Genomic DNA, 25,829 nt, shown 5'->3' on the forward strand with positions numbered 1-25,829 from the left:
TACAAAGAAGCTAAAAACCTTGAAAAAAGATTAGACGAATGGCTAACTAGAATAACCAATGCAGAGAAGTCCTTAAATGACCTGATGGAGCTGAAAACCATGGCACAAGAACTACATGACGAATGCACAAGCTTCAGTAACCAATTCAATCAACTGGAAGAAAGGGTATCAGTGATTGAAGATGAAATGGATGAAATGAAGCGAGATGAGAAGTTTAGAGAAAAAAGAGTAAAAAGAAATGAACAAAGCCTCCAAGAAATATGGGACTATGTGAAAAGACCAAATCTATGTCTGATTGGTGTACCTGAAAGTGACGGGGAGAATGGAACCAAGTTGGAAAACACTCTACAGGATATTATCCAGGAGAACTTCCCCAACCTAGCAAGGCAGGCCAACATTCAAATTCGGGAAATACAGAAACCACAAAGATACTCCTCAAGAAGAGCAACTCCAAGACACATAGTTGTCAGATTCCCCAAACAGCTTTGTTAACATTCACCAAAAAATGTTAACAGCAGTCAGAGAGAAAGGTCGGGTTACCCACAAAGGGAAGCATATCAGACTAACAGCAGATCTCTTGGCAGAAACTCTACAAGCCACAAGAGAGTGGGGGCCAATATTCAACAATCTTAAAGAAAATAATTTTCAATGCATAATTTCATACCCAGCCAAACTAAGCTTCATAAGTGAAGGAAAAATAAAATCCTTTACATACAAGCAAATGTTGAGAGATTTTGTCACCACCAGGCCTGCCCTACAAGAGCTCCTGAAGGAAGCACTAAACATAGAAAGGAACAACTGGTACCAGCCACTGCAGAAACATGCCAAAATGTAAAGATCATCAATGCTAGAAAGAAACTGCATCAACTAACAAGCAAAATAACCAGCTAACATCATAATGACAGGATCAAATTCACGCATAACAATATTAACCTTAAATGTAAATGGGCTAAATGCTCCAATTAAAAGACACAGACTGGCAAATTGGATAAAGAGTCAAGACCCATCAGTGTGCTGTATTCAGGAGACCCATCTCACGTGCAGAGACACACATAGGCTCAAAATAAAGGGATGGAGGAACATCTACCAAGCAAATGGAAAACAAAAAAAGGCAGGGGTTGCAATCCTAGTCTCTGATAAAATAGACTTTAAGGCAACAAAGATCAAAAGGACAAAGAAGGCCATTACATAATGGTAAAGGGATCAATTCAACAAGAAGAGCTAACTATCCTAAATATATATGTACCCAATATAGGAGCACCCAGATTCATAAAGCAAGTCCTTAGAGACTTACACTTAGACTCCCACACAATAATAATGGGAGTCTTCAACACCCCACAGTCAACATTAGACAGAGCAACGAGACAGAAAGTTAACAAGGATATCCAGGAATTGAACTCAGCTCTGCACCAAGCAGACCTAATAAATATCTACAGAACTCTCCACCCCAAATCAACAGAATATACATTCTTCTCAGCACCACATCACACTTACTCCAAAATTGACCACATAGTTGAAAGTAAAGCACTCCTCAGCAAATGTAAAAGAACAGAAATTATAACAAACTGTCTCTCAGACCACAGTGCAATCAAACTAGAACTCAGGATTAAGAAAATCACTAAAACAAGACAGGGATGCCCTCTCTCACCACTCCTATTCAACATAGTGGTGGAAGTTCTGGCTAGGGCAATCAGGCAAGAGAAAGAAATCAAGGGTATTCAGTTAGGAAAAGAAGAAGTCAAATTGTCCCTGTTTGCAGATGACATGATTGTATATTTAGAAAACCCCATTGTCTCAGCCCAAAATCTTCCTAAGCTGATAAGCAACTTCAGCAAAGTCTCAGGATACAAAATCAATGTGCAAAAATCAAAAGCATTCTTATACACCAGTAACAGACAAACAGAGAGCCAAATCATGAATGAACTCCCATTCACAATAGCTTCAAAGAGAATAAAATACCTAGGAATCCAACTTTCAACAGATGTAAAGGATCTCTTCAAGGAGAACTACAAACCACTGCTCAGTGAAATAAAAGAGGACACAAACAAATGGAAGAACATACCATGCTCATGGATAGGAAAATGGCCATACTGCCCAAGGTAATTTAGAGATTCAATGCCATCCCCATCAAGCTACCAATGACTTTCTTCACAGAATTAGAAAAAACTACTTAAAAGTTCATATGGAACCAAAAAACAGCCCACATTGCCAAGACAATCCTAAGCAAAAAGAGCAAAGCTGGAGGCATCATGCTACCTGACTTCAAACTATACTACAAGGCTACAGTAACCAAAACAGCATGGTACTGGTACCAAAACAGAGATATAGACCAATGGAACAGAACAGAGCCCTCAGAAATAATACCACACATCTACAGCCATCTGATCTTTGACAAACCTGACAAAAACAAGAAATGGGGAAAGGATTCCCTATTTAATAAATGGTGCTGGGAAAATTGGCTAGCCATATGTAGAAAGCTGAAATTGGATCCCTTCCTTACACCTTACCCGAAAATTAATTCAAGATGGATTAGAGACATAAATGTTAGATCTAAAACCATAAAAACCCTAGAAGAAAACCTAGGCAATAACCTTCAGGCCATAGGCATGGGCAAGGACTTCATGTCTAAAACACCAAAAGCAATGGCAACAAAAGCCAAAGTTGACAAGTAGGATCTAATTAAACTAAAGAGCTTCTGTTCAGCAAAAGAAACTAACATCAGAGTGAACAGGCAACCTACAGAATGGGGGAAAATTTTGGCAATCTACTCATCTGACAAAGGGCTAATATCCAGAATCTACAGACAACTCAATCAAATTTACAAGAAAAAAACAAACAACCCCATCAAAAAGTGGGCAAAGGATATGAACAGACACTTCTCTAAAGAAGACATGTATGCAGCCAACAGACACATGAAACAATGTTCATCATCACTGGCCATCAGAGAAATGCAAATCAAAACCACAATGAGATACCATCTCACACCAGTTAGAATGGCAATCATTAAAAAGTCAGGAAACAACAGCTGCTGGAGAGGATGTGGAGAAATAGGAACACTTTTACACTGTTGGTGGGACTGTAAACTAGTTCAGTCATTTTGGAAGAGAGTGTGGCGATTCCTCAAGGATCTCGAACTAGAAATACCATTTGACCCAGCCATCCCATTACTGGGTATATACCCAAAGGATTATAAGTCATGCTGCTATAAAGACACATGCACACATATGTTTACTGTGGCACTATTCACAATAGCAAAGACTTGGAACCAACCCAAATGTCCATCAGTGATAGACTGGATTAAGAAAATGCAGCATATATATACCATGGAATACTATGCAGACATAAGAAAGGATGAGTTCGTGTCCTTTGTAGGGACATGGATGAAGCTGGAAACCATCATTCTGAGCAAACTATCGCAAGGACAGAAAACCAAACACTGCATGTGCTCACTCATAGGTGGGAATTGAACAATGAGAACACTTGGACACAGGATGGGGAATATGACACACAAAAGCCTGTTGTGGGGTGGGGTGAGGGAGGAGGGATAGCATTAGGAGATATACCTAATGTAAATGATGAGTTAATGGGTGTGGCACACCAACATGGCACATGTATACATATGTAACAAACCTGCATGTTGTGCACATGTACCCTAGAACTTAAAGTATAACAAAAATATATATATCAATATATATATGTATATATATTCCACCATTTCAATTCATTCCACGTAGTTTTAAACTGAATGGAATGTATTTGAGTATTTTGATCAGCATTTTGTATAAAGTATTTTTCTTATGTAAGTATGAGCAGATAGCTGTTATAAGAAATAATTATATGTAATATAATATGTATAATTTATATTTTAGAATATAAAAAATATAAGAAAGCCCCGCATTTGTAGACAATGCACTGCTATATGTCTTGGGCAAGTCACCAAGAACCTCTGTGCATTCCAGTCAGATATGGTTTGGCTGTGTCCCCACCCAAATCTCATCTTGAATTGTAGTTCCCATAATCCCCACATGTCGTGGGAGGGACCCAATGGGAAGTAACTGAATCATGGGGGCAGTTACCCCCATATTGCTGTTCTCATGATAGTGAGTGACTTCTCACAAGTTCTGATGGTTTTACGAGTGACTTTTCCGACTTTTCCCCCTTCTGCTTGGCATTCCTCCTTGATGCCACCATGTGAAGAAGGACACATTTGCTTCCCCTTCCATCATGATTGTAAGTTTCCTGAGCCCTCTCCAGCCCTGCAAAACTGTGAGCTAATTAAACCTCTTTCCTTTATAAATTACTCAATCTCAGGTATGTCTTTATTAGCAGTGAAGACTGTATTAGACTAATATAGTAAATTGGTACCAGAGAGAGTGGGGTGCTGCTGTAGAGATACCCAAAAATGTGAAAGCAACTTTGGAACTGGGTAACAGGCAGAGGTTGGAACCATTTGGAGGGCTCAGAAGAAGACAGAAAAATGTGGGTAAGTTTGGAACTCCCTAGGGACTTGTTGAGTGGCTTTGACTAAAATGCTAATAGTGACATGGACAATGAAGTCCAGGCTAAGGTGGTCTCAGAAGGAGATGGGGAACTTGTCAGAAACTGGAGTAAAGGTCACTCTTGCTATGCAAAGTGACTGGCAGCATTTTGCCCCTGCCCCAGAGATCTGAGGAACTTTGAACCTGAGAGAGATGATTCAGTGTATCTGGAGAAAGAAATTTCTAAGCAGCAAAGGGTTCAAGAGGAAGCAGAGCATAACAGTTTAGAAAATTTGCAGCCTTATGATTCAATAGAAAAGAAAAACCAATTTTCTAGGGAGATATTCAAGCCTGCTGCAGAAATTTGCATAAGTAACAAGGAGCCAAATGTTAATCACCAAAACAATGGGAAAAATGTCTCCAGGGCATGTCAGAGACCTTCACAGCAGCCCCTCCTATCACAGGCCTGGAGGCCTAGGAGGGAAAAATGGTTTTGTGGGCCAGATCCAGGGCCACCCTGCTCTTTTCAGCCTTGGGACATGGTGCCTTGTGTCCCAGCTGCTTTAGCTCCAGCCATGGCTAAAAGGGGCAGATATACAGCTCAGGTCATTGCTTCAGAGGGTGCAAGCCCCAAGCCTTGGTGGCTTACATGTGGTGTTGAGCCTGTGGGTGCACAGAATTAAAGAATTGAGGTTTGGGAACCTCCACCTACATTTCAGAGGATGTATGGAAATGCCTGGATGTCCAGGCAGAAGTTTGCTGCAGGGGCAGTGCCCTCATGGAGAACTTCTGCTAGGGCAGTGCAGAAGGGAAATGTGGGGTCAGAGCCCCTGCACAGAGTCCCCACTGGGGAGCTTCCTAGTGGAGCTGTGAGAAGACAGTCACTGTCCTCCAGACCCCAGAATGGTAGACCCACTAACAGCTTGTACCATGTGCCTGGAAAAACCACAGAGACTCAATGACAACCTGTGAAAGCAGACGGAAGCAGGGGCCATACCCTGCAAAGCCACAGGGTCAGAGCTGCCCAAGCCGTGGAAGCCCACCTCTTGCATCAGCAAGACCTGGATTTGAGACCTAGAGTCAAAGGAGATCATTTTGGAACTTTAAGGTTTAATGATTGCCCTATTGGATTTTAGACTTGGATGGGACCTGTAGCCCCTTTGTTTTGGTCAATTTCTCCCATTTGGAACAGGTGTATTTACCCAATGCCTGTACCCCCATTGTATCTAAGAAGTAACTAACTTGCTTTTGATTTTACAGGCTCATAGGCAGAAGGAACTTGCCTTGTCTCAGATGAGACTTTGGACTTGGACTTTTGGGTTAAAGCTGGAATTAGTTAAGATTTATGGGGACTCTTGGGAAGGCATGATTGTGTTTTGAATGTGAGGACACGAGATTTGGGAGGGGCTGGGGTGGAATGATATGGTTTGGCTGGGCCCCCACCTAAATCTCATCTTGAATTGTAGTTACCATAATCACCACATGTTGTGGGAGGGACCCCCATGCTGCTGTTTTCATGATAGTGAGTGAGTTCTCACAAGATCTGATGGTTTTATAAGGGGCTTTTCCCCCTTTTGCTCAGTACTTCTCCTTGATGCTACCATGTGAAGAAGGACATGTTTGCTTCCCCTTTCACCATGATTGTAAACTTCCTGAGGCCTCCCCAGCCATGCTGAAATGGGTGTCAACTAAACATCTTTCCTTTATAAATTACTCAGTCTCAGGTATGTCTTTATTAGCAGCATGAGAATGGACTAATATATAGTCTCATCATCTATCAAGTGGGGGAAATGCCTCCTCCAAAGAAACATGAGGATTAAAGCACATAATACAGGGAAAGGAACCTAGCACGTAGCCCTTCATGTAAGTAACTGAACATTTAACTCGAATCTGAATGTCCATTAAGAATATATTTATTATAAGTCCCTACTCATGCCTGCCCCCACAGGATGGTCTTCAATGTTTGGAATGTCTGGACATAAATGCTTTGGTGGAGAGAGCCCTGGGTGGACAGTCAGCAAAGTCTAATCCTGACTCAGACAGTCATCTCTTTCACCTTCATTTTCTTCTGCAGAATTAGTCAACTGGCCAATACAATTTCTAGAATCCCTCCCTACTCTAAACATTTATGAAATGCATTGCTGTTGTAATCAGTACTCAGAAATGACCAGTGGAAGAGTGAGTTCCAGATTGCATTGAAAAACAAAGAACTCTACCTCTTCCCCAATATTCCATAAAGTCAAACTCATTAGTGTCAGACTGTGAGTAGGGCGGGCCTGGAAGACCCCAAGTTCTGGGAACGGAGGATGGATAGTAAGCGGAGGGTCATGCTGAGACCTCGACCTGAGGATAAAATTGTTTATGAGCTTCTCTGGGCCTCAAACTGTCCAGAGTTGGCAGAACTGTTCCCTGATGGAGATTGGTTTGTTTGTTTGTTCGTTTGCTGAGGATGGGAGAGATCTGTGCATTAGGAGCCAAATTGAGCCGACAAAACGCCCAGTTTGCACTCCTTTCTAAACCTCATTACTAAACCTCACTGCCCAAATCCTAATCCCTGGGAAATTAACAAGGCTTGGGTTATGGAAACCAAGTCTCCTGGCAGTGGTTGCTGAGCAACAAGTGATCCACAGTCTTTTAGCCCTGCTTTGGCTCATCAAGCACAGGGGGTCCCACTCCCAGCCCACTCAGATTTCTCATGTATACTGAGCTCATTAAAAAAACAGCAACATAAGTGCTCTAGGTCAACCCACATGAGCTAGTTCCTTAACAAACTAGTTGACTGGGATAGTATTACAACCCATGATGACTGATGGGGAGGCTCTGTTTCTCTGCATGACGTATTGAATGTGCCTGAGGGGTGCCAGGTCCTAGGAGAAGGAAACTGGCCAACTACCAAAGACCTTTCTCAAACCCTGTGCTGCTGCATATAATCTTGAGGGCCTTGCATAATTATTTTTTCAACTTTCTGGCCTCAGTTTCCTCTTCAGTGGAATGAGGCAATTGGACGAATGACATCTAGGGCCACTTATTCCCAGTGGCTCAAGTGCCCCAGCAAGCTCTCTGCTTCTCCCAAAGGAGCTCAGCAGACCACAGGAGTTAGCATGAGGCATGACTTACTGGAGTGGAGGGGCAGCATTCATGGCCTAGGCTGAGTCAGAGAACAAAAGCTTCCCAATTCACAGGCTTTCTTGGGAGGGAAGCACAGGAGGCTGAGCCTTACATGAAGAGACCAGGGATTTGAGCCAGCAGAGTGTTCCGGGGAGCTGGGACCTCAAATCAGGGCTGGAATGGAGCTTCTGGGATGCTGTCACCCAGGTAACGACAGTAGCAAGAAGACATCAGTCTGGTATGCAAGGAGAGGCTGCAAGTAACCATTCAGGGGGGATCCTGGGGCTCAGGTTGTGTAAGAAGATAACACAGATGGAAAACCATCTGATAGTTCCTCAAAGATTTAAATATGGAATTACCATATAACCCAGTCATTCCACTCTTAAGTATATACCCAAAAGAATTAAAGACCGAGACTCAAACACACACTTGTACAGGCACGTTCATAGCAGCACTATTCACAATAGCCAAAGGGTGGGAACAACTCAAATGTCCATCAATAGATGAATGGATAAACAAAATGTGGTTATATATGAACAGTGAAATAGTATTCAGCCATAAAAAAGCAGTGAAGTATGGATAAATGCTGCAACGTGGATGAATCTCAAAAACATTATATTAAGCGAAAGATGCCAGACACGAAGAGTCACATAGTGGATTATTCCATTTCTATGAAATATGAAGAATAAGTAAATCCACAGAGACAGAATGCAGATTGGTGGTTGCCAGTGACTGGGAGGAGGGAGGAATGGGGAGTAACCGTTTCACGGATACAGTGTTTCCTTTGGGGATGGCAAACGCAAACACGTTTTGGAACTAGATTATGAACATACGAAATGCCTCTAAAATGTTCCCTTTAAAATGGTGACTTTCATATTATGTGACCTTTACTTCAATAAAATGTTTTAAGACAAAACAGATTCCACAGATATACCCGGGATGGTTTATGATACAGAGAATCGGCGATATGGGATAAGAAACCAGAAGACGTTTCAAGACTCTTTATTATCTGTCTACTTCAATACAGACAAACTTCACTGATGTTCCTTTCTATGCAGGAAGCGTCTTGTCTCACTCTGTCGCCCAGGCTGGAGTGCAGTGGTGCGATCTCGGCTCACTGCAAGCTCCGCCTCCCAGGTTCACGCCATTCTCCTGCCTCCGCCTCCCAAGTAGCTGGGACCACAGGCGCCCGCCACCGCGCCCGGCTAATTTTTTGAGGAAGTGTCTTTCTAAAGGACTGTGGTCAGAGGCCTAAGAATAGAATACAAGAACTCCCCCGGGAAGCATGCTTCTGCCCAGGTTTCTCATTAGGAGTTTACACCAAGAGGCAAGCAGCCCTGCATGAGAAGAACCCATGAAGGAAGCAGGTGTACAGGTGAGCCCTAACAGGAAATAGACTCCCTTTTCTGGGAAAGACCTGCCTCCAACTGAGGAAGGAGTTTTCAAGGCACGCATGTAGAAGTAGAAGAGCAGGGCTGGGCACACTGGTTCACGCCTGTAATCCTAACACTTTGGGAGGCCAAGGCAGGGGGACTGCTTGGGACCAGGAGTTCAAGACCAGCGACATAGAGGCCTGGGCAACCTAGAAGGACCACCGTCTCTACAAAAATAAAAAATAAATTAGCCAAGTATGATGGCACGTGCCCGTAGTCCCAGCTACTCGGGAGACTGAGGTGGGAGGATGGCTTGAGCCCGGGAGTTTAAGGTTGCAGTAAGCTGTGATTGCACCACTGCCACTGCACTCCAGCCTGGGTGACGGAGCGAGACTCTGTCTCTAAAAGAAAACAATAAAAGAAAAAAAGTGGAAGGGCAAAGTGAGGCAAGGAGATTAACTGAATGGCTTCTGTCAACAGCCTTGTACCCTGCTGGTCTCTATTTCCTGGACAACATTTGCGAGTCAATCATTTTTCCAAATATACAGGAGAAGGAAGAAAACAATCAAAAGCATACTCACATACTACCAGGAAAGATCTACGTTAGGAGAAAAAGCTCTTGACTTTGCCTAAATTCCCACAGGCTCTACTTGCATTTACGTGCTCTTCTGAGCATATAAAACATCTGTAGGGTCCACTGAAAGCAAAGGAAGCAAGAAAAACCTTGCATAAAATTGACTTGGGATTTTTAAAAAGGTGTCAGCATCAGTTTTTGGCATCACACTGTTGAATTTGAACATTATGATAACAATTTATTTTCCTTAGGAGACAAAAGAAAGCTGACTTCCCCTTTAGTCAGTGTGTAGCTCCAAAATTTCTACCCTCCCACATCCTACTCTCCCTTGGTAAAATAGAAAAATAATAATAATATGGAATTCACTTCTCTCCAGCTAAAGGTTTATTTGGGGCCTCATAGAAACACTAATATTAGTTCTCATTTCTCTGTTTTTCCTATTATCTCTCTCATTATGGGGCTTTTCTACAGAAATAAAAGAATTCCCTTTTGCACAACCAAAAAGACCAATGGCCAATTTTAAAGAGTAAAAGTGAAGATAGAGGGTCACAAAAACTCCTGGTCAGGAGAAATAAGGCTGTTCTCAAGGGGAAAGGAGCTAAAAATACAATATGGAGAGTAAAGCATAAGGGAAATTTGCATTTTACTGAATATTAGTCCAAGTCTTTCTGCTCAAGCCTGGATGAAGAACATTGTTTGAAATCAGACCACTACACCGTCAAGAACTTCTAAGAAATACTCTATTATCCAATAATGCCATTAAAATTAACTTATTTTAATAAAATACTGAGGAACACATGACAATTATTAAAAGTGTGCTGAGTAGTTCTTTTTAAAAAAAAAAACAAAGAAGGAATCTTGATAAAATGGTTGCAGTGTTCGAGCCTCAATAATAAGTCAAGAAAAATTAAAAATATTTAAATATGATTTAGAAAATCTATGCCAACCCTTCTTAAAATAGGCATAAATTGAAGTTATATTTAATTGCACTTTTTTTTTTTTTTGAGACAAGCTCTTGCTCTGTCACTTAGGCTGGAATGCAATGGCTGGATTTCAGCTCACTGCAACCTCCTCCTCCTGGGTTCAAGCGATTCTCCCACCTCAGCCTCCCAAGTAGCTGGGACTATAGGCGTGCACTGCCAAACCCGGCTAATTTTTGTATTTTTAGTAGAGATGGGGTTTTGCCATGTTGCCTAGGCTGATCTCAAACTCCTAGGCTCAAGCAATCCGCCTGTCCCAGCTTCCCAAAGTGCTTGGGATTACAAGCATGAGTCACTACGCCCAGTTTTAATTGTACATTCTAAAGAGATAATAGAATCAACCTTATCGATACAAATCTTGGACAAAATAGAATTTTTCAAAAGCAAATTCTTGACTTGAATCTGCTAATTCTCAACATATTATACAGCATGGTAACAGGATAAAGCATAGACTTCTAATTAAACTTTATCAGCTTCCCCATTGATGAATTTGGCTAAGTAAGAACCAAAGATTGTAAGCTTCTGAAGAGCAAGACAATGAGAATAAGCAAAGTCAAACGAAAAATGATACACAGAAAAAAGAGATTTACAACACAAAGGACAAAGGGCTAATTTAATTTCCTTCATTAACAATGAGCCATTACAAATCAGTGGGGGGAAAAAGTACAACCCAAAAGAAAATTAGACAAAAATAAGAACAGGCAATTCATTTAAAAAGTCAGCAATTCATTAAAAAATTATAATTCATTCATAATGAATGAGGGACGTTCATAATTTTTTAACACAAAGAAAATCAATTAAATATCATGTTTTACCTATCAGCTGACACACACACAAAATGGGGGCTAGTAGACATTCTCATATGCTGTTAGTAAATTTGCAAAATTCTCCAACCTTTTCGGATAGCAACTTAGCAGTATTTATTAGAATGCTTAATGTATGTAAATATATGTCATTATATATGTGTGTGTGTGTGTGTGTGTGTGTGTGTGTGTGTGTGTGCGTGTTACAGGGGTCAGTGCAACTTTTTTTTTTTTTTTTTTTTTGAGACAGCATCTCACTCTGTCATCCAGGTTGGAGTGCAGTGGCATGATCTCAGCTTACTGCAATCTCTGCCTCCCAGGTTCAAGCGATTCTCCCGCCTCAGCTTCCCAAGTAGCTGGGATTATAGGTGTGTGCCGCCATGCTCAGCTAATTTTTTGCAACATTATTTAAAAACTGGAAACAATGTGCTTTAGTAAGGACTGAATATGTAAATAATCACACAACGGAATACTAGTCAACCATTGAAAAGAATAGGTCTGCTTTCTGTTTTAAGATACGGTAAGATGCTCAAAATAGATTAAGGAAAATGTTGCAGAACATTATGTATAGGTTGAGTTAGTTTTTATATAAAATAGTTTGCATGCATATAAAAGAATTTACATAGGCTTCACATACGCTTATACATACCAAGAAGAAAATGTAAAACTACACAGCAAAATGGAAACCGCGATTAATGCAGAGGGATGAGATTGGCAGGAGAGGGAAGGGAAGGTTACCAACAGGACTTTTACACATTTCCACGGGATTATAATGCCTTAGCAGTTGGACGGTTATCCTTAAAAGGACCATGAAGATGCAAAACTATGAGCTGATTTCATATTTGAAATATATAAAATTAGCAAAATTTTCCTTCTATAATTATTTGACAAGAATTTAAAGTGCTATTGACAAACTTTTCAAAAAAAAGCTGGGAATTGGAGCAGGAATTAGGCCTTTGGGGAAAGGTTGCCATATTTAGCTAATTAAAAATACAAGATTCCCACTTAAATTTGAATTTCAGATAAATGATGTACAATATTTGGGACACACTTATACAAAAAAGAATGTTCATTGTTTATCTGAAATTCCAATTTAACTGTGCATCTGTATTGTGCCTGAGCATCCTACTTTGGGGTACTTCGAGGTCCCAGGCTAGCTCCTGGTCTATGCCTTAGTCCATGCTCAGAAGTCCCATGTATTCAACCAGCTGCTTCTTCCTCCATTCCAGTGGTTCTTTTACAGGTAGGGAAGGTCTTAAAGAATCTTTTGAAACTTTTGAGTCATTCCCCAGGAGAATATCTACATACAAAATTTGGCATCTCAAGGTATGTGGGCCCCACGTGAGTCCCGCCCCACAATGGTTGGACCCACAGACTCCTCCCGCAGTCCACGGATGGCCAGCTATGAGGAGGCGAGCATGTTGGACTTTGAGGAGTTCAACCAGACTATGAAACAGCAAAATCACATGACCATTTTGGCCTTCTTTGCCAGTTCCAAGGACATCGGAGGTAACAGATACAGCTCCAATGGCATGTGGGCCAAACCAGTTGTAGAGAGGGGCTGAGGCATGTTCGGGAAGAATGTGCATTCATATACTGCCAAGTAGGAGAAAAGCCTTATTGGAAAGATCCAAATAATGACTTCAGGAAAACTTGAAAGGAGCTGCAATACTTAAACATGGAACCCTGGAAAAACTGATAGAATCTGAGTGTCTTCAGGCCAACATCATGGAAATGTTCTCTGAAGATTAAGATTTGATGATGGCAATCATGCCTTGATTTCCTGCTCTGTTCTGGTAAACTGCATACTTGTTTGAATTCATGTTAGCAATAAATAAATAAATGACGATGGGCTTGGCACAGTGGCTCATGCCTGTAATCCCAGCACTTTGGGAGGTCAAGGTGGGAGGATCACTTGAGCCCAGGAGTTCGAGAACAGCCTGGGCAACATGGTGAAACCTTGCCTCTACGAAACTATTTAAAAATTAGCCGAGCATGGTGGTGCATGACTACCATCCCAGCTACTCAAGAGGCTGAGGCAGGAGGATCACTTGAGCCATAGAGGTTGAGGCTGCAGTGAACCATGATCATGTCACTGCACTCCAGCCTGGGCAACAGAGTAAGACCCTGTCACCAAAAATAATGATGATGATGATGATTTAAAAAAAAAAAAAAAGAGTATGTGAGTGTCCACACACCCTTGAAACCATCCACAGATCCCAGGTTAAGAATCCTGGTTCTACCTCAGTGTAAAATTTTACCCTGTTTTGGAGGATTCTCGTCATCTCAATATGCGCCTGGGAGAACTGCATTTCTCTAGCTCCACACCTATGCTATTCTAAAAAGCAAGTTCCAAAGGCTCTAGAGTAGCCAAAATAATTTGGCAGGTGGTGAACATATTTACAGGACTCAACCTGATTTTAGGACTTACTATAACTACAGTAGTCTCAAGACAGTGCAGAATTGGCAAAAAGAGACATAAATGTAATAAAATAAAGAGTCCAGAAATAGACCCACACATGTTTGGTCAAATGATTTTAAACAAAGGTACCAAAATAATTCAGTGGAGATAGACAGTCTTTTCAACAAATGTTTCTGAAACTATTAGACATTCGTAAGCAAAAAAAAAACACACACACACACACAAAAACTACCCATACGTTGCACCACATATAAAGAGACTATCTTAAAATGGGTCAAAGACCTTAATGTCAAACCTTAAATGATACTTGACAAAACAGGAGGAGATTTTTGTGGCCTTGGGTTAGGCAAAGATCTCTCAGATAGAACACAAAAACTACAAACCATAAAAGAAAAAATTGACCAATTAGACTTCATTGGTCTTTAAAATCTGTCCTTTGAAAGACCTTGTTAAGAAAAGGAAGGGCTAGGCACAGTGGCTGACACATGTAGTCCTAGCACTTTGAGAGGCCGAGGTGGGCAGATTGCTTGAACCCAGGAATTTGAGACCAGCCTGGGCAACATGGTGAAACCCGATCTCTATTAAAAATTAAAAAAATTGGTTGAGTGTGGTGGCACATGCCTGTAGTCCCAGCTACTCAGGAGTTTGAGGTGGGAGGATTGCTTGAGCCTGGCAGGCAGAGGTAGCAAGGAACCGAGATCACGAGATTGCACCACTGCACTCCAGCCTGGGTGACAGAGTGAGACCCTGTCTCAAAAAAAAAAAGAAAGAAAGAAAAGAAAAGAAAAGACAAAGAGAGAAAGAAAAAGAAAAAAAGAAAAAAGAAGGAAAAGGAGAAGCCACACATAGGGAGAAAAATATTTGCAAATCACGTATCAAGTAAGGGATTTGAATTTGAATCGGAAATATGGAAAAACAACCTCAGAACTCATTTGGATAGACATTTCATCAAAGAGGCATGGATAGCAAATAGCATATGAAAAGATGTTCAACATCATTAATCATTATAAAAATGCAAATTAAAACCACAATGTGATACCACTGCACACTTATTAGAATAGCTAAAACCTAAATCACTAATGATATACCAAGAACTGACAAGGATGCAAGCAACTGGAACCCTCATTTATTGCTGATGGGAATGCAATGGTACACCTCTTCTGGAAAACACTTCGGCAGCATCTTCTAAAGTTTAACGCACACTTACCACATGACCCAGCAATCCCAGGAAATCCTAGTTATTTACTCAAGAGAAATGAAAACATGTCCACTTAAAGACCTGTATGTGAACACTTACAGAAACTTTATTCATAATCACCAAACACTGGAAACAAACCAAATGTCATCAGTTAGTGAAAGGACAAATTGTCGTCTAGCCATACAATGGATACTATTCAGCAATAATAAGAAACAAGCAATTGATTCATGAAACCACATGGATCAATTTCAAAAGCGTTATGTTCAGTGGAAAATGCACACGTATGACGTTCTAGAAAATGCAAAACTATAGTGATGGAAATCAGACCAGTGGCTGACAGGGACTGGGGCTGGGGAGAGGTTTACTACAACGGGGCATGAGGAAATGTATAGGGATGATTGTGGTGGTGTTACACACCTGTATGTCAAAATGCATAGAAATGAATGCCAAGAAGAGTGAATTCTACTGTATGTAAATTATACCTTAATTTTAAAAACAGTCATAAAATGAAAAGAGTCTGGGAATCCTTCATGGGAGAAGCAATAGAGCTAGTCAATTTGAAGTTAAAGATTTTGGTGTTCTTTTCATTGTTCCTGTACTGCATTTTCCCATTCTAAAGTAACATACCTAGGACATATTTAACTTTTTGTCCTATCCTAATACATTCTATTGTGCTTGAAAATTAACCACAAGATTTTGCTCCAAATGACATATTGCAGAAATCTGACTTCAATGCGGTGGGATACTACGAGTAATGGTAATTCAGCCGACCTCCACTCAGCCTCCACCAGCCCACTGCTACAGACTCTGTGCTTCAGCCGTCTCATGGAAAAGAAGGACTAGATACTTTTCTTCTCTTGTGATTTCTTCCACCACAGACTGTCTCCCATAAAGGAGTTTCAATCTGCCTCTGAAACCCAAAACGTAATTACAAATGCTCCTTTACATCAACTCCAAGGACCAGATAAGTACCAGTGTTGAAATTCTAAAGGACCTGCTTGCTGTCAGGGACTATGAGCAAAAGACAGCAGACACGTTTCTATTTCCAAGCGCCTTTCTTTCAAGTACAGTGATTTCATTTCTCAAATCCTGTTTTCCAAAAGCCCTACGCCTTTTCTTTTCTCTTGAAGAAAGAAATAACGTTACACAAACCCAAAGCCTCCATACAGAAACTAAAACTGCCAGAATGGAACCGCAAGCCTCTGGTTCCCTTTTCCCTCTGGTGCTCCCTTTGAAAGTCAAAAACAATGGAGCAGTCTGAGGCACAGCAGTACGGTAAGAGCAATAACCCCGTACTCGAAGCCACCATGCCTGGACTCAGATCCCCAACTCTGTCACCAAGCTATAGGACCCCGGGTAGGTTTCCTTAGCCATAAGATGGGGACTCATATTCACTTTTATCAAAATAGCAGTTTGTGTTTATAGAGGGCCAGTTCTGTGCCAGAGACCTTATTATTCACTTTCATCTTTCCAACCATCCTGTCAGCGATTGAGGAAACAGGGTTTAGGAAAGCTAATAAGCCTGTAGTAACTCAGTCAAGATGCTCACCCACACCCCAAACCCCTCCAGTTAGTATTTCTTTTCCCTGCCTCACACACTTCCCTGGAAATAAACTATAACTATGGTGTCCAGACATGTTGGCCAAGGGCTGATATAAAAGGAAAAGTTCAGATCCATCCAGGAAGACTCTATAGATGTAAGCAATTTGAAGACAATGACTGCACTCTTTCTGCCAGTCCCAGGGCCCTACCTAGAGCCTGGGCTAGAGGTAGCCATCAAGAGGGATGGAAGGCCGGGCGCGGTGGCTCAAGCCTGTAATCCCAGCACTTTGGGAGGCCGAGACTCCAAAAGTGCTTTGGGAAGCCTGTAATCCCAGCACTTTGGGAGGGCGGATCACGAGGTCAGGAGATCGAGACCATCCTGGCTAACACGGTGAAACCCCATCTCTACTAAAAAATACAAAAAAAAAACTAGCCGGGCGAAGTGGCGGGCGCCTGTGGTCCCAGCTACTCGGGAGGCTGAGGCAGGAGAATGGCGTAAACCTGGGAGGCGGAGCTTGCAGTGAGCTAGTGAGCTGAGATCCGGCCACTGCACTCCAGCCTGGGAGACAGAGCCAGACTCAGTCTCAAAAAAAAAAAAAAAAGAGGGATGGAAGAGAAGAAGAGGAAAAGGGAGAAGGGAGAGGAGCTTTGGGATAAGTCAAATAAAAATGAAAAAATAAACTCTTTCCACCAATGTTTACAGAAATACTTAGGAGAGGGTCAGCCAACTTCTTCCTTTATCAAGGGCCTTATAATAAATATTTTGGGGCCGGGCACAGTGGCTCACACCTGTCATTCCAACACACTGGGAGGCCGAGATGGGTGCATCACTTGAGCACAGGAGTTCAAGACTAGCCTGGCCAACATGGCAAAACCTCATCTCTAGTAAAAATACAAAAAAAAAAAAAATTAGCCGAATGTGGTGGCACACACCTGTAACTTCAGCTACTCGGGAGGCTGAGGCACAGGAATTGCTTGAACCTGAGAGGCGGAGGCAGCAGTGAGCCGAGATCACACCACTGGACTCCGGCCTGGGTGACACAGTGAGATTCCATCTCAATAAATAAATAAATATTTTCAGCTTTATGAGCCCTGCTGTCTCTTGCAACGCCTCCCCTCTACCACTGGAACATGTCAGCAGCCACAGACAACACTTACACAAACGTGTGTGGCTGTGTTCAAAACAACCTCATCCTTGGACACTGAAATCTGGATTTCATATAACTTTCATGCAATATGAGACTTTTTTATATAGAGGCAAGGTTTCACTATGTTGCCCAGGCTACTCTTGAACTCCTGGACTCGAGCGATCCTCCCACCTTGGCCTCCCAAAGTGCTGGGATTACAGGTGTAAGCCGCCATACCCGGCCCAGATATTAGTTTAGTTTTGATTTTTATTCAACCACTTAAAAATGTTAAAACCATTCTTAGTTGGTAGAAAGAATGGGGATGAGGACTGTGCTTTGGCCACCCTTGATTTATAGTTCATCAGAAAAGGTGTTTTTTTTGTTTTGTTTTTTTCTTCCCCCCGAGACAGAGTCTCGCTTCAGCCCAGGCTGGAGTGCAGTGATGCGATCTTGGCTCACTGCAACCTCCGCCTTCAGAGTTCAAGTGATTCTCCTGCCTCAGCCTCTCAAGTAGTTGAGACTACAAGCATGTGCCACCACGGTTGGCTAATTTTCATTTTATTTTATTTTATTTTATTTTATTTTATTTTATTTTATTTTTGTATTTTTAGTAGAAATGTGGTTTCACCATGTTGGCCAGGCTGGTCTCGAACTCCTGACCTCAGGTGATCCACCTGCCTCAGTCTCCTAAAGTGCTGGGATTATAGGCATGAACCACAGCACTTGGCCACAGAAAAGTATTGTTAAAAGAAAGCTTTATTAGAAATATCAAAAGCTAGGGCTACTGCAAAGGATTTATTGAAAAATATTCTGCACTTCCCAGGACAGACCTGGCACAAGGGGAAATGATTAAACAGATTAAATGTCTTCACGTGCTTTCCTCCTGAACACAGTCCCTCCTCACATGCCCTGGATCTACCCCACAAGGCCCAGGGCCCTTCTGGTGCCCACAGCTGCACCCCACTACACCTGTCATTTATTCAACAGTATTATGTAGAGCCTACTGCATGTAGTCCCAGTGCTGGGTTCCCATGCAACTGGGGGAGGAGGGAGCGGAGATCCTGAGAGCCCTTCCTCTTAAAGACAACTGCTCTAAGATGCACATCATGATTCTTGACTGAAGGTAGGTTCGTGTGTTCAAATAAGAAACAAGTAGTGATTCCCTAGCAGTGTAGACTGTCAGCTCATGCTCTCCTCACTGTTTTCTTATTGTTCTTTGCACTTACTGGGTGAGAAGAACAGAGTAGGAATTAACAAAAGTGAGCACCTTTTATCCTGTGTCTCTCTGATGGGCCAGGCAGGCACTGGGCTAGACACTTCGAAGCCACAGCAACTTTCAAGGTTGGCACCAGGATCCCATTTTCACAGATGATAAAACCAAGCCTCAGAGAAAGGAGTCACTTACCCAAGGACACTGAGAGCCAGATTCTAACCCAGGCCTGACTCCCACGCTTGGACCCCTTCCATTCTAAGTTCACTTTGAGATACAAAATCTATACCATTTGAGGAGGGTGTGGACCAGGAGTTTCCAGGCTGTGAACCTGGTTGTCCTTCAAGCAGGAGTGACCAAGAGCAGGTGCAACTGTCATTTTTCTCTGCCACATGCTATATGCTGAGCAGGCTATGAAGGAAGATGATGAGTCCAGCAGGAGCTTCTCAACCCTATTCATCCATCACCTGGGGAGCATTTAAAAATTACCAGTGCCAGGCCCCACCCTAGGCCAATTAAATCAGAATCTGGGGGACAGGGGAACCATAGGCCCCACTCATTTTTGTTCAAGCTGCCAGATCAGTTTAATACACTGCCAGGGTTGAGCACTAATGTGGGGGAATCAGAGGAAGGGGTAAATATAAAGAAATTCTGTCTGCAAAGCTTTGCCACATTGTCGAGTTTTCTGTTTGGTGGCGGCAGGATTCTGCAGTCACTGCCCCTGGGTTAAGCAGCTCTGACCACAGCTGCCTACTGAATTGATAAGGATAGCTAAAAATACAACCCCGGCATTCAGCTTTCTGACTCCAACACCCTTCAACTTCAGACTAGATTTTCTTTCTTGTTTGATGCTTATCAAATGAGCACATAAACAAAACCATTTTTTGATGGTACCATATCACATGAGAAGCTTAAGCAAAGAAGCTAAAGACAGGAATACGTTTTTGTGAGGTGGCCAAGCCGAGAAGAGTGATGCCTCCTAAGAATGCAGCAAGAATGCAATGCACAAAATAGGCAAATCATTCTGCTTTAATGACACCAAGAAAACATCAAGTTTCCTGCTTTTCTTAAAATTCTTACAGAAATTTTGACAAATTTTTGTTCTTTCATTTCAAAAGAAAACTTCAAGTCACTGAGAATTTTCTAAGAAATCATTTATTTCAGAATAAAAAGTACACATTTATAAAAAGCTTAATACAATTAAATTTTCATTTTCAAAACATGTCATAACATAATTCTTCCTAGTAGAGAGAAAAAGCTATGTCTGTTCGTTGAAGAAGGACAATCAAACACACTGAATAAACTAATATAATCATTTTATATGGGGAAAAATACAATCCTTTGCTTAGCATATCTTTTATTTGCACAACATGTTACCTTTTTTCAAAATGTTTTAAACTTCATTCTTGCATACTTCTTTACACTTTTAAAAAGAACTTTACTACATTCTTATTTGTGAGTTACATCATTTCTATAAAGAAAATAAGATAAGCATTGTTAGTCCATTTTAGAGATATGAACATTGAGGTTCAAGGATGTTCGATAATTATCCCAAGGTCACAAGAAGTTCATAGAAAAGCCAGAGAAAGAAGCAACGTCTCTTTACATCTCAGCTACTATTCAACATTTTGTACATACTACAATGTGAGTTTGTGTGTGTTTGTGTGTGGGTGTGTCTGTGTGTGTGTAAAGTCCAGTAACAAAGACCGATGCAGTGCAAAGAACTAGAAATTCTTTTGTTTCTGTTTGTTAGCAAACCTCAATCAAAAATAGGTTCCTCTGAAGCAGACCATTGCTTTAAGTTAGCATGGTTAATCAGAAGAAAGGATTATAAAATCAGTTTAATAAGTAAAATTAACTTATATGAAAAGCAGCCATACCTGTCCCCATTTTACTCCAAGTGCAGAAATTAACATATTGTTATTATAATCCTGAAGGATAAGATCCTAAGGGAACATGTAATGAAAACACAAACAGGTATCTGACTGCTTGAATATTAGGCAAAGAATTATTTTATGAAAATAAAATAAGCTTTACAAAACAAAGTAATACAAATTTAAATAGCCCCTTCTTTGATGGACAGCCTAATAGAAGGAGTTTCTGTACCACTCACCACAAAAGAAAAATTGGCCCAGCCACTGCCACCTCTGATACCTGCCTGCTTCCCCAAATGAATCAGAACAAGCAAGAGCAGCCTCCATTTCTAATCAGTTGAAGTTTTTTCAAACCTATCGGAAATATTTTTTTATGTAGTGTCCATTTGCTTGCCACCATGGTAAAAAGAACTTCAGCTAGGACCCAGAATTCTAACTCTACGGTGAAGGTTCCTGGTTAACATGTGGCATAAGGAGAATCTGTGCCTTTATCACCTCTCTGCCTTTTTATTCCAGCTGAGCACACTTTGTACAAGCTCACTTAGAGCAAGACTGGACTCGGAAATTACTTCATCCCCTTTTTACTGATAAAACTCAAGGAGGTTACAGCTCTTGCTCCCTATTGTAACTATGACAGGTCCAGGGCTGGATTTTCATCTAGGCACTCTTTAGATTCTATAGCCCCATATCAAGCCAGCCTGGCTGGCTCAAATTCCAGTTCTCATACTTACTAGCAGTGCAACATTGGGACAGTCACTTCACTTTTCTGCACTTCATCTATAAAATAGGGGTGGGGACAGTACCCAGCTCATAGGACATTGCAAGGATCAGCAAGTTATATCTGCAAAGTCGCTGGAACAGTGCTGGCATGTGGCAAGTGCTTAAAAGGAGGGTGAGCTACCATCATCATCATTATCTATCTACAAATTAGATTTTCATATACAGTTTTAAGATCAGCTGAATTTCTCATGATTTAAGATGTCTGCATGTGTTAGAGGCCTTTCAGGGCAGTATCAAAATGTGACTTTGGATTAGTCACTCATTCAAAATGAGCTTCATTTCCTACATTTGACTAAAAGAGATGATGATACTTGTTCTATCTAGTTAAGGTAATGAGCATTTGAAATATGTGCAGAAAGTTTAAAAAGAAAGGGAAGAGGTGACATTTATAGAAATGTCACAGGTGCTCAGTGATTTAACAGCACTTAATTAATTTAATCCTTCTCAGAACCTTAGTTTGAACATCCCACAGAGACAGGATGGACACCCACCCAAAATTTGGTGTGGACCCTGAGACTGAAAATGGCGCACACACGCGCACGTGCGCGCGCGCACACACACGATATAAAAAGGTTTACTGCTGACATAATGGGGCTCTCTGGGGAGAGCAGGCAGCTCCCAAATGGGTTCAAATGGCTTCTGAGTGCAGGGAAAGGAGACTGGCTTGTGGGTTTTGCTGCACTTTGGGGTTGGGGCTGGGATGGCACAGGGCAGGAGTTTGCATGGTTCAGCCTCCCGCCAGCACCAAAGGAGGGAACCCCTGGGCTTTCTTATCAGCTTGTTTGGATGTGGAATAAAAGAGGAAGAGGAAGAGGGAGGCTTTAAAGCTGTCAGCTGCAAACAAACATCAAGGAATGGAATCAGTCTTCATGAGGAATCCTATGAGGTAGATCCCATAGATCCCATCGTTAAAGATGAGGAAATAAGACCCAGCAATTTTAACTTCAGCTTGACTTCAAACCCACACGTCCTACAATTCCCAAATCCTATGAGTCCCCGTGACTCAGGTGACAAAAGAAGCATGTCCTGGACCCATTGACTTATGCAAACTCAATCAGCCAACCACAGAAAAGCTAAAGACAGCCTTTTTTAAAAAAAAAAAGCCTAAAGACAGCCATTTTAATCCCAATTTGTAGTTTATGATTTTCTTAAAATTTCTCCACACACAAAAAGAAACTTCAAGGTTAGGTTCTAATGTTACCATTGCTAACACTATTGTCTTTGGAGGAGGAGGAGTGATGCTCTGTTTAAAAGATCCTCTTCACACCCAGGTAAAATTCCATTTCCAATTTATCCAGTGAGCACGAGGTTCTATTTCAGCAACCACATCGTCTGCAGTGGCTAAGATCCATTTTCCTTATCTGTAATTGAGTATATGTAGTTTCTCTCTCCCTCTCTCCCCTCCCCTCCCCACCACCCCAGGTTTAACTTCTCTTTTGAAATTGTCTTTTGTGTTCTTTGCCGTTCCCATGAAAAATGAGTCTCAAGTCTTACTCCGAGATCATGAACGATTAAATTAAAATCGTCAGGAATCCATTTTTATGGATTATAAGGCCCTGAATCATCTCAGTAAGCTTTTCTGGGTAACCAAGTCCAATCAAGTTCCAAGTTCACTAAGCTTTCCTATGAGGATTACAGTAACTTCAGCGCTCTTTTCAACTCGCCTGCCAGGGCATGCCCTATTGCTTCTGCTCAGATGGGTGGTGTTCACATAGCTAAGTCTACATCAAATGGGAGCTACAAAAGAAACCCGAATCTGTTTTTAACCAGTTGGTTCTGCAATGTTATGTATTAGTTCATGACTCTTCTGAATGAATTATATTATATACCAAGTCACTGCTTAGGACAAATCAAAATATTTATGTTTCTCTGTTAGTCATCTTTAGGGAGCACCAAAGAGCTCTTTTTCTTGAAGATATCTTATATCTATTTTTAGAGTCACCAAAAACCATCTCAGAGTTGTGTTAAATTCCCAGTGTCCAGTCTTTCTTCTCATGAAAATCGATGTGCACTCTAACCTACCTTCTCCCATCCATTCCCACTAAACCCTAGGTCCAAATCAATTATTTCTTTGAAGGATAAAATTCAGACATGTAAATATAACAGCAGTTTAATGGACACACTCAGACAATCATTTCTTCAGGAAAAGTCATATAAATCATCAATCCACAGGGAAAATTAGCATGAGTCCATTCCCTGGTTTTTGATTTGCAGTTATTTTCACTTTTGCAAAAGCAAGATTTTGTTCGAACGGTTAGAATGGCTCCAACAGGCATTTCCTCCAAGAAGCTATCATGTCCCAAACCTACTCCTGATGCTCACATCACACAAATTCTTCCTCCTCCTCATCACCTCCCTTCAAGGAACTAAGCTTATTGAAACCAGTAAACAAAGAGGAAGAGCACAATGTTGAAAAGATAGATTCAAATTGCTAATTTGCTATTAAAGGAAATAAAAAGATTCTAGATAAATGCGAAAAAATCTGACCGTCAAGGTCAAGCTTCTCAATCCCATTTACCTCTAAAAAATGTAAAACGTGTCATATTGAAAGGGCAACCTTTTTCCCCACTGAAAGAACCTATTCGAGCATTCTCAAAGTAACTCTTCAATCATTGTTATCAAATTTATATGAAACAAACTCCTCCACCCTAAATGTAAGAAAGATAGTATCTGATCCCAAATGTCGTCCATATTCATGTGGTTTAAAGTAATCATTTCAGATGAATTCATTATTTGCCCTACCCTGCAATAGAGGTTTGGGGATTTTCTACCTGTACACACAGTCCTACCAAATTGCCTACTGAAAATATTGATGTTAATAGGTTTCACCGAGCTTTAACATACTTGTAAAAGCCCCAGATATTATTTTCTGCCAAATTCTCTTGGAAACCCCAAATTCACGGGCGGCTGCTACCTACATCCCATCGTCCCATTCCTCGCACCGCCCCACGCTTTCTGGCGGCTTCCCGGTGCCCTGCTCACGTCCCGGCTGCCAGCCCCAAGCGTGCGCCCTGTGGAGCGTACGGCAGGAAGGGCGGCCCTGCCAGCGCCACGTACAATGGCCCCTCGAATGCCTCCGACTGTTCCAGCATTGCTCCTAAGCTTAGAGAGGGCTGGTCGCAGGCCGAGGAGAGGCAGCTGCCCTCCTCGTCCTCTGGCTGCCTTGTCACAGTCCACAAGGGCGGAGGAAGAGAAGAAAGTGCCCCACCACCTGGCACGGGGCCCACCATCACTTGACTCGCACACTGCACACCCTTTACACACACAGGGTCCAGCGGGACGGGAAGCGTGGACCACCTGGACATTGAACACCTCGCCGGGTACGCTCGGAGCCGGCTTCTCCGCGCTGCCAAGGTGGACACCGCTCGAGTGGTTCTCGGCTCGGCCCGGCCGGAAGGGGCGCGCCACTCGGTGGCCAACCGGAGCGTCTGGAGCCCCGCGCGAGGAGCGCCGAGCCCCGGAGCGGCACACCCCGAGAGCCCCGCTGGCCCCGCCCGGGAACCAGGGTGGGTAAGGGAATCAGGGTCGGCCCGGGTGTCCGCGTCCACGCGGGCCAAGAGACTGGATCCATTGCCTTCCCGAAGTGGGAAAGCCTGGGTCAGGCGTGCCCACTGTCCGGCAGCAGCAGCAGGGCCGGCGGGAAGAGACTGCTGGTCCCGGACCAGCGCCCCACACCGCGCCCGCCGCTTACACTCACCTGGCAGTTGGCGCCGGAGATCCCGGCGGGGCAGGTGCAGCTGTAGCCAGGCTCGCCGGCGGGGGCAGGGTTCTGCGGGTCTGGCTCAGGGCGCGGGGTGCACACGCCCCCGTTCCGGCAGGGCTGCGCGGCGCATGGCCCGGGCGCGGATAGGGGCGCGGCTGGCACCGGGCTGGCCAGGGAGCTGCCTCGGGGCCCCGCGCTGAGCAGCAGCAGCAGCAGGGCTAGCGCGGGCAGCAGCTGCGCACCGGGCGCCTGGGCGCGGCGGGGCTGCATGGCCGGCCGGGAGGGCGCGGGAGCCGGAGCCAGGACGCGGTGACGGTGGCAGTGGCGGCGAGAGCTGCGAGAGCGGCGGCGGCGGCTAGAGCTGCTCCGCGGGGCCGGGCGCCTCCTGCAGCTGCTGGATCCGCGGTTCCCCGGGCAACGGCGGGCGGGGCCTGCGGGGCGGGGCGGGGCGGGGCGAGCGGGGGGCGGGGCGCCCGGCAGCTCAGGCTCGGGAGCACCGGGGAGTGGGGCCTCTTTCCCCGCAGGGAGTTGGGGCGGGGGTTGCAGAAAGGCGACGCGGGACCCGGTACCCCAGGAGTGAGTCGAAGTCACGGGTGTGTCCAGAAGAAGCCCTGGTACAGGGAGCCGGGCGATGCTGGGGCAGGAAAGGGGCTGGAG

General features: G+C 43.1%; 1 protein-coding gene across 1 annotated transcript in view; it reads right to left on the reverse strand.

Annotated features, from left to right (window-relative positions):
* DNER (delta/notch like EGF repeat containing) overlaps positions 1 to 25,565 on the reverse strand; it is a 363,927-nt gene extending 338,362 nt beyond the window's left edge. The window contains exon 1 of the mRNA XM_015111281.3: positions 25,167 to 25,565. Within this exon, the coding sequence (XP_014966767.3) occupies positions 25,167 to 25,442 (276 nt within the window). The 5' untranslated portion in view covers positions 25,443 to 25,565. The remainder of the gene's footprint in view (positions 1 to 25,166) is intronic.
* Positions 25,566 to 25,829: the final 264 nt, after the last annotated feature.

Source organism: Macaca mulatta, chromosome 12, assembly GCF_049350105.2.
Source record: "Macaca mulatta isolate MMU2019108-1 chromosome 12, T2T-MMU8v2.0, whole genome shotgun sequence".
NCBI classification, from domain to species: domain Eukaryota; kingdom Metazoa; phylum Chordata; class Mammalia; order Primates; family Cercopithecidae; genus Macaca; species Macaca mulatta.